Here is a 13,676-nt window from a genome sequence, read left to right on the forward strand (position 1 = left end):
GGGAGACCCGAAGTTTTCTTAAAATACGTGGCAACTTGCGCTTTCAATGATAGCACAAAGCGTACACACACATATCAGCTTCGCGAGGTTTTCTGTAGCCACATAGGTTAGTTAAATGTTATCGTCTGACATTTTCAGCTGAAACTGTTTTACTTGCACATAGCCCTCGTCAGTGTTTTTGTATTGCATGAATCCCATATATACATATATATATATATATATATATATATATATATATATATATATATATATATATATATATATATATATATATATATATATATATATATATATATATATATTGTAGAGGCGTTTATTGACGGCGGGATTCCTGCTTGATAGTTACCTGCGGAACACCGGTGTCACCCGGGACAAGAACAATGGTGCTACTTTTGTTCACCGCAGCAGAATTCTCGTCGACAGAGTTACTGGCACTGCTGAATGGGGCCTCGATATGGGGGGTGGGGGCAGCGTCCACTTCCCTCTGAGGTGCCGGGTCAGCAGGTGCCTTGGCCACATCTGCCGGTGAAGCTGAGATAAAACAATGCGTGTCAGTTTATTGCGTCAGTCCGGGCTCGTGACCCCCCCCCCCCCCCGCCCGTAACTTTTTGTCATGGCACACACAGCACAAAACGATACTCGACCACATCTGCCTGCCCTGCCCCCACTTCAGATCATAGAGGTGCACCCCTGCCCCCCCCCCCCCAAAAAAAAATAATTTGTACCTACGCCCCTGCCATATCCACCATGGTCATGAACGAACGGCACAAACGCTTCGTGCCACTTTATATGACTTTATTGCCTTTCATCTACCACTGCGTTATCCGCGTACCTTCAGGGATGCATAGTCGTTTTTAATGGTCACGCCGATAGCGAACCACGGTTTCGTGCGCAGCAATCGTGGCAAACAGTGGTAGTTCCCTTTTCAATCCACGTCCACTGGTCACGCACGTGGCTTCAGAACTGCGTCGTTGCTATCTATGATAGTGTCTACCGCAGTTTTGTCCGCAGCGGTCAATTGCGGCATGCAGCACTGCTTTGACTCCGTGAGCGTTGGATGCACTTGTACTTTAGGATTCTCGCCATCGCCTTAAAAGATGGCGTCGATAGCGACCGCGTGTCCGTCCACAGCAGTTGTAACAAACCAAAAGGCAGTTTTGACTCTGTCTGCGCTGGCCACGGGCGTACTTCCGGTGCACGCTGCTGTCAGTGGTTTCCCGACAGTTTTGGTACAAAAGTTCGTATCACCCGTCGTGACACGTAAAAGTGCTCGCACCATACGAATTTTAGCCCACTCTACAATATGGAACTCGGCCGGAGAATTCCACGAATTCATATCAGATCGAAATTCGTATCAGACCGGTTCGTATGACAGAGATGCTACTGTAGCAGCTACTTTGCAACGTTATAACGTTAAGAGAACATATGACAGGACTTCCCAATTGCAACTTTCTCAGTAAGCAGAACTCGTGTTGCAAGACTCTTTTCTGGCTCCTTGGGGTTGTTTAGCGAGATTCCACAGCGAACCAAGTGAAATAAACGAATAAAAAAATATATTTTTAGCACATCGAGAATGTATTTGGTAATGCTAGTTGCAGCCTCTAGTCTATTTGGTGATTCCACATTCAAACATTCACCCTTTCTTTCCCCCTTCTGATCCCGTGTAAACAAATAGAACAAGCCCTTACTTCAAGGGACAGGGCTGCTAACAGTTACCGTTTGAAGACAAATAATTTGAAACCTATGTCACGAATTTGAATTTTTTAGCCGATGCATTTCTGTGTTCACTATATTTTTTCTGCTATACAAAGTTCTGATAAAGACAACCAACATAGGTATAATAATTGTGTGATATTTTGTTTGTTTGCTTTTCCAAATATGGCTATCGTGGTGGCTCTATGTTTCTCTTTTTCCCTTTCCAGATTGCGCGTGTTCCTCATGGGTTTTCCTTCTTGATATATGAAAATGTAAATATGCGTTTAACAATACGCGACAGAAATAATATGTCAAATATTATCTCAGTAGCAGTCATATATTATATAGCCATATAATAAGTAATGTATTCTTTTGGTATTATGTTTCGTATGAAACTCATCATAGCCCCGTCTGCATTGTAAAGGTTTCTTTTGCCTAGTCGAGGTGTCCATAACTGATTTTAGCCAAGGAACCTCTCTAGAATGTGTATCTCTTTTATTCTGGGGGGAAATAAGAATGATCGAATTGATTTGAAGTTGTAGAGCGTTTACACAGCGAAACCACAATACGATTATGAGGAATGTTTCAGTGAGGGACTTCAGATCAGCTTTGAAAAACTGGGGTTTTATTGTGCACGTAAATCGACACACAAGCGTGTTACCACATTTCATTCGCATCGAAGCACAGCTGCCAAGACGCGTATCGAACCCGCATCCTTCCTTGAACTGTCGAAGGGGAACCCTGCTGTGTTTTTTATCATATTAGGATATTGCCGTTATCAATTGGCATTCCTATTACAGAACTCTGGCTTTGTTCTGTTTGCCGAGAGACTAGCCAGGAATTTTAAATAACCAGACAATGATGTGTAAAAACCGAAACAGGTGGCTGCTTTGTACAATGTCTACAATGACGTCACATCAAACCCCACTCCAACATAAACACGCGAAAACGTGTTAGCTAGTTATTACGAAGAGCGCGGTTGGAAAGAAACGAGTGAAATGAGGCACCTTTGTTCTTCGTTGCTCTGTTCTTTTGGACCTTCAGGAAACACCAGCTTCCACCCATTGCTTTTTACCGGACGCAATGGAGCTTAGAAAAGCGAACAATTATCTGTGGTGGCTGCCACCATCACTCTCTCATTGAAGAAGGAGCCCGATTCGTCTGATCAGGGAGGTGAAGGACGAGCACAGGATGCTACGTTATCCAATAAACTCTCAGTTGATAGTGAGCGCTCGTCCTGCATGTTTTTCGTTTTGCCCACGCTTCAAATTACACGCTATTCTCGACAACATGATACGATAGAAACGTGATAAACACAGCGAAGCCTGTATTCAAACGCTTGATGCTGAAATTGGCGACCAATGTTTAAAACTCACCTTCAGAAAAACTAAACCACACGCAGGCGTATCGTCGGACGCGTATTACCCAACACAACATTTTTTGAAAATTTTATTGAGATCGGTGGGCATCAAGAGATTGCCGGGGTTCCCATTAACACACGTCAGCTGCTAAAGCTACCACACCAGCGTGTAGCGGTGGCTAATGTCCATTGATGTGTGGAGGTTGTTGTCACCCCCGGCGGCAGACACCCGCTACTTCCCTGCTGGGCAGATGCAGCCTAAGCCCAGAACACGGGCGGACTGTCGCCGGTGCCGGTTTCCGGCTGAGGTGTAGCCGCAGCCATGGCCGCAGCTTCTTGCTCTTTGTAGACGTCCACGCTGTGCGGTGCCCCTTCGTCGTCGGCCCATGATGGCTCTGGTCTGGAGGTGGCGGCCTCCATCGGAACCTACAGCAGACGGGGAGAAAACATGGGTTACGAACAAGTACGGGTAAATTACTGGTTGGTTGATGGTGGCTAACGTACCAAGGCAGTAAAAACCATGCAGACGACAAAGTGTAGGGGCTCCGGATAAGTTTGACCACCTGCTGTTGTTTACCAAGCAGTGAGATCGTACAATACACGGGCCTCTGACATTTAACCTCCATCGTAATGCGACTGCCACAGACTATAATACTACGAGACTACTGAAATGCACATACACAGGAAATTCAAAGCAAATCTCGTATAGTCGCTCTCGATGCCGCTGTCAAAACGCTTTGTTTTCCCGGGGATCAAAAAGAAATGCACGAGTGGCATTTCACTCCCCCTTACAACGCAATGCAGCGATCTTTTGATTACGACAGCTGATGCATCACGACGCCAGAACAGCACCTAGAAGCTGCCAACTCATTAGGCTAAGAAGTCACGGTGCCGAAAAATAGAAATTAGAAGTTAGCACACCATGTGCGGTCTTTTCTGCAGTAAGCTCGTTTCTCGTTTTTTTTTTTCTCTCTCTCTATCTTTCCAAGCGTACTACGTTACGCATTGCGTTACACCCACTCGCCCAATCTGCTACCCTTGAGAACCAGCATAATTGACCAAACGCGACCTAACAAACATTAATGAGCGCTAACACAAAGAAGGGAACTCAGAGATGAACATTCATCCTGTTTAAGCGTGTTTTTGTGTTAGCTGTCGTCTTCACTTGCTAAATTATCTAGATCAGCTATCACCTACTATACTACCTTACAACTTATGAAAAAAATCGTCTCCGCCCACACAACCGCCGCGCTTGCCATTCATTTGTGAAAGACAGTCTGATTAGCCTGTTTCCGCTCCAACCGTAAGCCCTTTTCTCGGATAATGTAAAACTGCGCATATAGAGTCAAAGGCTCGTCGTTGCTACCTAAAACATTACATTTCCCTGAGCAGCGACGTTAGGAACCCTGACAAAATTCTCCGGGACATTCAAGTTTCAAACCCAAAACCAATCACACAAACGGTGTGTCTTTGTATAAGAAACTCGACCTGAAACACTATAGAAGTGTTTGAAGTCACGAAAATGAGTAAACGCTATTGGATGGGGCTCTTGTGCGAATTCTCCATGGGAGTGACGACGATAGCTTTAGGCGGAGCTGACATTTTAACGCGAAAGCCTTATGTGCCTCATAAGCTAAAATTGACAATCAGCGCAAAATTGAGTGCTGCATAAAATCACCACCACGCGATAAAGCCACAGATGGCCAAAACTTGTGGCGTCCCTATGACGTCACATAACGCGACGTTACATCATGACGTCATCACATGACATCATGACTTCGTCAAAGGTGACCCGATCACGGAGGCGTGGCGAAACGAGCTGAGGTGCAGAACGCTTGCAATGCCTCCGGTCTTGGAGGCAGTGCAAAAGCACGTTAGGTGCAGAAAGCCTTCGGAGGGCGGCGGGGAAGGTTCAAAACATCGACTCAGAAGAACAATGAGGCTGGCGATTTGGGCTTCTTGGTATGGCTGCATAATAACTGCTGGTAGCGCAGGCTAAAGACACGGACAAAAGAAGGCACATTCGAGACAACACAGCGCTACACCGTAGCGCTGTGGGGTCTCGAATGCGTCTTCTTTTGTCCGTGTGTTTAGCCTGCGCTACCATCAATTATCATGAGAAGAACAAGCTAAAGGGACACAAGGAGAAACAATGAATAGGTTTAGATTGATAAATCGTACTTTGAGAACCATAATGTCGTTAATTTCACCATCATAGGTGTATTAACAAAGGAGAAAATGAAGTTCAAAGTTTCATTTTTAAATTTCGCGCCAAAATCAGCACTCGTGACGTCACGGATTTCAAAGGATACTTACCGTACTTTGGCGCCATTGGCTCAACAAAATTTCCTCAAACTTCGTATATTAGCTCCATGGCCCCCTCGGAGGACAGTGTACTTCATTTTTACCGTTTAGGAACTACGAAGGCTTTAGTAGGCGCCGTCACAATATGTGACGTCACGCTGAATGGTGCGGAAACTTCAAGGTGGCATCGCCACCCACATTTCCTTTTTGCGCGATTTCTCGCTTACTGAGAGTCTTCTCGCAAGAAGCGTATTGTTTTTGGTATCGTGAAAGAGTAGTTTACTAATATGAGAAAAATCGTCTTGCTCTTTAGTGTCCCTTTAATAAGATGGCTTTCGCCTTTTAGTCGTCTGAGACGATGCACCCACCACTTGGTCCTCCTGGCGGGTTTTCAAGGATGGCCCCGGTGATGACACAGTTGCCTGTGTCGCAGGGTCAAGCGGGTCCGCAGCAGACCGCCCCGGGCTGCTGCTGCTGCCAGCTGCTCAAGGCCAGCAGGGCATACGCTGCCTCCATTTCCGCGGCGCTCCATGTTATGTTGCACAGGACGGCTCCGTCCGGCTCCTCCTCTTCGGACACCTCCATGAGAGAAAGCGTCGGGGAACACATTCTCGGGCTCGAAAGGGCGGACGGAGAGGCCGACCTTGAACGCCGAGTCTCGTTGCTGCCGCTGTCTGACTGCGAAAGACCAGTAACGCGAGGTCAGTGCGTTTGACAACAGGAGCGCAGTAACAGTCGAAAAGAAAGAGAAAGCTCTCAATAACCTGAAAATCATTGGTTAGTTCACTTTTTAGCGATATGGGTGAGTTTTTGACAGCGGAGCTGCTATGCTTCGTTTGTGCCGCTTCGCAACACCAGAAGACTATCATCATCATCATGAACCGGCACATGCTATCTTCGTCTTCATCTTTCGCTTCACTCCCACAACATGTGCGCCCATTTCTCTGGCGTAAGATGCAATAGCTCTTATGTCTTAGAGAACGAGCGCACAGGGGGGAGGGGGGGAGAGAGAGAGAAAAAAGAGATTGAAAATGAGAAATAGACACCATCAAAGGGAAGAAAGCAGAGAAAAAATAGGCAGAGAGATAAAGAGATATGAAGGAAGCAGACACAAAAAGCGACAGAAAAATGTTAGAGCAAGCATAGCGATGTATAGCTATAGTATAGGGGGTAGCAAAGGGGAGTGAGGGTGAGGAGGAGACAAAGGAGGAGGACAACGCCACCAGCTCCTCCGCTTCCTCAGTCTTCGCACCACTCCCCAATAGCTTCCCAATTTTTTATCACTCTGGTTAAACAATCAGACCTCTTTCTCTTCAGGTATCTTCTCGACCAAAAAATTTCATCAGCTTCTCAATATCAGAGGTGCACTGTAATGCGGTGCCGCGCCTTGCAACCGTTGTGCACATTATTGCAACAACAAAGTAGGCACAGCTTCCCGATTGACCCAGATGTCACGTCTTTATGTGCACCGTTGCGGGCACCGGCACCAAACGGGCGAGTAGGGAGAAATGATATATGGCAGCCGTACGGGTTAGTGCGTTTCCTCACGCAAAAACTAGTATTGCCAGAGAACATCAGCGAAGTGTCCCGCAACTGCGAGTGAAACGAATCACGGAGATTTGACTTCCTCGGCCCTCTAGCCGACGAATGCAGGGATCGATGTCTGGACTTGTCCTCTGGACTATGCCTCATACCCAATGCAGGAATGCAGGGGGTGGCGAAAAGGGGGTTCGTTTTTCCGCTAAGTTATAAAGGGTAGCATCAGTAAAATGCTATAGTTAAATAATATACGGTTTGATTTGCCAATTGAATATTTAAAGCCGGCAGAATTTAGTAAGACATCTTTTATTATCGAGGATAAATTCCTCAATGGCGAAGAAAACATCCCTGTGGCTGTATCCCACAGTAGTGGCCCCAAACAAAATAATAACTGGTTCAGTAATTCCGCGCCAGCTTTCCAAGACGTAGTACTAGTACTTTTTTTTCTCTTAATCGTGAAGCGGTGACAGAATAAAAATTCTCCGTGCACGCGATACCTGCGATTCACTTATGGCACCTATGCAGTAACTTTTGAATCGCTAATTCAAATTTCATTGACTCCATCACCTTTAGTACACTTCATGTGCTTTGATTCACTTCAATTGTCACTCGTTTCACTTCATTCGCATTTGGTTGCGCGTATGAGCCACTGCTCCACGCCCTGCACTGCGCCCGGGATTGGCCGAACGCTGCAACACTGTTGTTCTTCGCGTCGTTTTGTTCGCGGACACGATCCGTTAGAGCCTGTAGCAATATACAGCCTCGCATAGGGAGCCTTGCACAGCGCCTGTGAATAATTCTGCGGCAAGTCGCCCGCACCGGAACATCGCGCCCTATTGTCTCCCGCACGCGCGACGAGCGGCTTCACTGCCACAGCCGTTGAACATAATGCGGACCAATGCGCATCTCTGCTACCTAAAGGTAGCATATACAGTAACTCTTAGCTCTTCGGGCCCTTCACGCCATCTCGCCTAATGATAACGAAAACACGTTGATGTACCACGATCTCTGAGTACCGCCGTCGGCAAATGGTGTATATAAATAGCACGCCGCTAGTGCGACAAAGAACGTGCCGTCTGTGGTGGAGTCATTTCGCGCTGCGCGCTGGGGATCGAGGGGTCGTAAGTTCGACTCCCGGTGACGGAACTTTTTTTTTTCTAGTTTTTTCTTTGCTATATGTTAGTCTTTATATTTTACAACGTCATATCCGTGACGGAAATGCGTCAGTGGAGCCGTGGTGGACCCCGGCATAAAACACTTTCGTGTTAAAAGAAGTGACCAATCGTTTCCTCCCGATTACGGAAAGAGCGCTCGATCTTACCTCGTCGTCGCTGTCGGACACTTCGTCGTGTCGCCACCTTCCACGCTGGCAGGTGACGACATACTCTCGTCTTCCTGCGCGCAGTCGGGCGGGCGCTCATTCTCCTTCTCCTGTTCATCCGGCTTCGGGTATTCTGCACATATTAAGCGGCGAGAAAGGTTTTAGACACAGCGTGAGTTATTGACAACCAATCTTTATGGTACCTGTTTTCTTTAGCGCAATGGAAAGCTTACCGGACAGAGTGTCGAATCAGGAAATGGTAACGTGGGAAAACGCCGTTTTAAACATTTGTAGCCAATTTTTTATCTGGGAAATATGAAGTCGTATACACAAAACACATGCTGCAATCAGTGGGAGGTGAGCGCGAGAGCGGTTCGTGTTTGTACACGGCACTTGCTGCGCATGCGTGCACAGGGACTCGACATATTCCAGCCAGTTACCGCGAAGGCAGCGGCGCCTCCTCAGCATGCAACTTTTTAAAACTCAAAAGCAGCACAGAAAGAGCGGGAATTGAAATAATATGCATATTACAATTGTCAGGCACTAATTACGGTGCTCGTGAAAGCATCAGACAATGCTCAGCGACGTGATCGACTCCATAATCCAGCTTCAAGGCTCTTCCGCTAGGCTACGCGACATACCGGTTACTTTCAAATGGGCTCTGCTACGTAATACAAATCGCAGTGACTATTCTGTGGTCCAGACCACAGAATAGAGTGCAGCTTTATTCTGTGGACCAGACCACAGAATAGAGCGCAGCTTTATTCTGTGGACCAATCAATGAGTTTGTGCTCTAAGGGCAGCGCTCCCACTTCTCTTGACGAAGATTTTCTGTCAGAAATTGCGAGGGTTCATTCTGTGGTCTGGTCCACAGAACAGGCACTGTTAATGCCCTCAGAAGGAACTGAACCCACCCCATAAAGACTTCGATTTGCCGACGCTCGAGCTCCCTTGACGACAGCTTCTCTCGCGAATCTCAATATGTGCTCGCCGTTTTGTCAATCGCTATTGAAGACGCGTATGCGTGAAAGATTCCAATGTTTTGACATATGCCAGTATTGATATCAGCCGCAGATAAACTTGTTAAAGCCAAAACGAAGGCGTATAATGATAAATGACAGCGGTTCTAAAATTTTGTGAACCTGATCTATCGCGCGCGGAACACTAAAGTCACTTTCACCACAGTACGTTTATGTCATGTGAAAAGCGCACTAACATTTGCATGGGAGACTCGAATTTTGAGCAATCCTTCTGAAATGGGCGCGGCCATAAATCACCCGTAAAAGAACGCTAACGCCACCGCGAAAAGAAACGATAATAACAAATGACAGCGTGTATAAAATTTTCTGGCCTTGATCCATCGAGTACGCAACGCTTAAGCCACTTCGCTTGTGTCAACGCTTAAGCCAGTACACTTGTGTCAAGCAAAAAAAAAAAAGCGCACTAAGATTGGCGAGAACCTACTAGTTGTCACTGGACACAGCACACTTTGTCACCTAATTAGATACACTTGCACGCGTCGTATAATTACGAGTACTTGTATGATCATCAACGTCTGAAAACTTTACAGAAACAGCTAAAGTAGCCCCTCGCCAATCTCAGTGCTTTTTTTTTTTGCACGACATTAATGCACTGCGGTGAAAGTGACTGAAGTGTGTCCTGACGCGAGAGATCAGGGCCAGAGTAATTTAGTAGTGTCGCCCTTTTTCGTTATTATATGATTCCCTTCTCGCGGTGGCGTTGACTGGAGATCTGTGGCTGTGTTCGCACAATCGGGGGGATCGCTCAAAATTTGAGTCTCCCGTGCAGATCTTGCACACATTTTCTTTTTGCATGGCACAAATGTACTGTGGTGAAAAGTGACTTAAGTGTTCCGCACTCGATAGATCAGGTCCAGAAATTTTAGAACCTCTGTCATTCTTTTTGCTGCTTCAATTCACGGCAGTTTACCTGCTTTGGCATGTCAGACCAGCAAGCATGCCAAAGGTGGGCTTCGCCTTCGTATTTCGAATTTTTCACGCATAAGCGTCTTCCATCTCGCGTACTATGCCCGGAAATGGCCTCCTTGGTCCGGACTTATTCACAAAGCTACGAGCGAATATTGCGATTCGCGAGAGAAGCTGTCGTCAAGAGAGGAGGGCGCAGTGTATTCTGTGAATTAGACCCACAGAATAAACCCTACCAATTTGTGAGAGAAATCCGTCGTCACCCGTCGTCAAGAGACGTGGGCTGTTTGGGCTACAGCTATGGGCTACAGCGATGTTGGTGCGCACGGTCCACAGCACGTCTCTAAGGTGGGGTCACAAAGTAAAGCTGCAATTCACACAAACAAAGCTGCAGTTTATCCTGTGGTCTGGTCCACAGAATAGATCGGGACTCTATTCTGTGGTCTGGTGCGCAGAAACCGTCGTCAAGAGAGGTGGGCTGCTTGGGCTACAGAACATTTCTGCACAGCACACAGCGCGCAAGTTTATGCAACTTTCAGCAACTATAGGGCGCCACAAGAAATCCAATAGGCTGTCGATGCGGTGATCACCCGTACACACGGAGCGATCACCGCATGTGTTGTCGCTGGTTGCTGCCGCTTGCCGGCTAGGATAATTTTCCACCGCATTGAACTTCCATGCATGGAGTGGCTCACGCTTGAGAGCAAAACTGCGAGACACACGGCACGATTTTGCATCCGATTTGACGTCCTACGCGCTTGTGTAGCAGCCGGAATGGTGATGTTTCGCCGTACGGGGTCGCCGGATCGGGCGTCCGGCGTGCGTTAAACTCGGCAGATTTTTCTCATCCGCCCGGTCCGGCGATCGCACGGCCGTATAGCCATAGTGGCAGCAGCACGGGAGACAGGCAACGTCGTGCCGCTGCTCGGTTTCTTACCGCTCCCATCATCATATCCGAGGATGCCGAAGTATTTGCCGGTATCGCCGCTATGGGTCGCATGAAAAAGATGTGCTACAATTATTTTATCATGCAGACTAATTCATAATTCAATAATGCGGTGCTTCCAGTGTGGCACTAATAAAGAAAAAGCACCGGCGTCCACACCACTCGCGAGATCGGGAACCACGATGCGAAGGCATCTGCGATGCATTCGCAGATAAGCAATGACACTGCAGGCCGTCTTACTTAACCGGCTTGCTTCGCTTCCACCTTTGCTCTTAATATTGAGGGTGTCGAGAAAACGGATTGCGTATGACGCCTGACATAAGAGTACAATATCAATCGTGTTAGCAAAATTTGCTCACTCTACGGCGTGCTCGCGCTCGATCGCGGACGGCAGCGGCGTCTGCCTAGCCGCCGCTCGCCGGTGTCAGTTGCGGCAGGCTGTTTTGATGTGGCTTTCGCTCGCGAAGGCAGTTTTATTGACCGTCGTCTTCTGAATTAAGCAAAAAAAAAAAAAGAGCACCGCCTGCTGTCTCCAGGACCGTGGTAGCGCAGTACGTAAGGTGTTCCGATGCATGTCCACGCGGGTTCGATTCCCGGCCACAGCGGCCGCATTTCGATGGAGGAAAAATGTAAAAGATGACCTGCGTGCTTAGATTAGGAGCACATTAAAGAACCCCAGGTGGTCGAAATTCATCCGGAGCTCCTCACTAACAGCGCGTCCCATAATCGAATCGTGGTATTGACACGTAATATCCGAGGAATTCAGTTGTGTCCAAAAATTCAGCCGATTTGAGAAGCACGATGGAAACCATCATTTTCTCGTATGACAAGCTTCCCGATGCTCACGTGGATACCCATTGCCTTTCTGCCGCCGGTCCAAGGGAAAACCAGCCACGTTTACGACGCCTTTCACAGTATACGGTTTGAGCATTTTGGCACGCAGTACACGCGATTTCTCTTGTGCTGTTCACCCATTACTGAACCGCAAAGCTTCCACAATGTTGCACCAACAAAATCCATCGTAATTCACTGGCCCACGCACAACAAGTTGCAGGACACATCGACGACGAAGTACAGCCCGCACGTTGTCGCCAGGAAGTTTTCATTCTATGGTTCTATCACCGGAACGCGGCTTCACCGGTTGCCGCGTGGCGGCGCCACCATAGCTGAAGTTGCGAATTGTGTGGTCCCATAGAGTTTCCTACAATACTTACTAGAGGGAACTCTGGCGCTAGTGTCTATGGGAGCTGCAACGCATGACGCTTCAGCCAGCATGGGAATGATGGGTAGTACACAAATTTGTCTAAACTTCGTTCTTTCGGCTCCGTTTGGCTCCGCGTCGGCTGCATCCGCTTTGTCGCAAAACGAAGTTCAGCAAAAGTCAGCAGTTTCACTTCGCCACTTTAACTTCTTTAGGCTCAGCGATTCAAACCTGGTCACGAGTTCACAACGGTCTATTCTTTTATCCGAAACAAACGCCAAAACACAGCAACAAACAAATCAACAAGTACGTTTCAAGCCGCAAGCACGAAGACTAGGCAAATTTGTGTACTACCCATCATTCCCATGGTAGCTGAACGATCGCAGCGCCAGAGTCCCCTCTAGTTAATTTTAGGAAACTCTATGTGTGGTCCCACAGAATAAACCTGCACTCTATTCTGTGGTCTGGTCCACAGAATAAAGCTGCACTCTATTCTGTGGTCTGGACCACAGAATAGTCACTGCGAATACAAATTCTACTCAGATCGCGAAAAGTATGTTTGAATATCTGATTATATTTCACGGTCGTTCATTTCCACCAGGTTCGTTCTGGCCAGTTGATAGTTGGTGATAATGTAAAGTACTCAGGAATGGGAACACGAAAATTTAAGCCTAAGTAGTGCTCGTAGTTTTACTTGCAGCGTCTATAGTTCGTGTCATATCGGCTTAATTTTGATTAGAACACTTACATCTCGGCCAGCTTTATCTTTAGCGGCCTATTTGCATCGACATCGATGCTGTTATCACTAGCAGTTGCTCATAGCAGTTTATTACTCTAAAAAAGAATGATGTGACGTTCAATATGGGAGTACTGTACTTTCACGCATTCATATCAGATATGAGCTCGGGCTTTTTGCTCAGCACACAAATAATTTTTAAATAATTTTTCAAAGCTTCCTTTGATCAGATTTTTAGCCAAATGTCTATTAAGCTCAATAAAATGTCACTGGATCATGCATATGCCAAAGAGTGCAACAAGCGCAATTTTGTGGTTCTAGCATCCTAGAACAAAGTTGTCAAACTTGAAAGTGCCCATTTTAATGACTGAGCAAAAGCAATTTTATTATTTCGCTCTTTCTGAAAAATTTTCAATTCACAAACTAATATGTGCCATCCTATTGCACTCACTAAGCCTCATATTTTCAGCAAGACAAAAAATGATGAGAAGTCAGCGACACAGCTGCCAAAAATATTATCAGAAGATTCTAAGGTCGCGAAAAATAGTAACAGAGAGAAAATAGCAGAACGAAACACCATCTTTTGGTGATGTGGCCTTCTATGGGAGTCGCCTTGTGAACGTTCGAA

General features: G+C 46.8%; 1 protein-coding gene across 1 annotated transcript in view; it reads right to left on the reverse strand.

Annotated features, from left to right (window-relative positions):
- Positions 1 to 3,313: 3,313 nt before the first annotated feature.
- The window catches only part of LOC119406415 (corticotropin-releasing factor receptor 2), a 239,329-nt gene continuing 228,966 nt past the window's right edge, over positions 3,314 to 13,676 (reverse strand). The window contains exons 11-12 of the mRNA XM_037673160.2: positions 5,816 to 6,037; positions 3,314 to 3,481 (exon numbers count right to left, since the gene is read on the reverse strand). Of these exons, the coding sequence (XP_037529088.1) occupies positions 3,314 to 3,481; positions 5,816 to 6,037 (390 nt within the window). The remainder of the gene's footprint in view (positions 3,482 to 5,815; positions 6,038 to 13,676) is intronic.

Source organism: Rhipicephalus sanguineus, chromosome 10, assembly GCF_013339695.2.
Source record: "Rhipicephalus sanguineus isolate Rsan-2018 chromosome 10, BIME_Rsan_1.4, whole genome shotgun sequence".
NCBI lineage: Eukaryota > Metazoa > Arthropoda > Arachnida > Ixodida > Ixodidae > Rhipicephalus > Rhipicephalus sanguineus.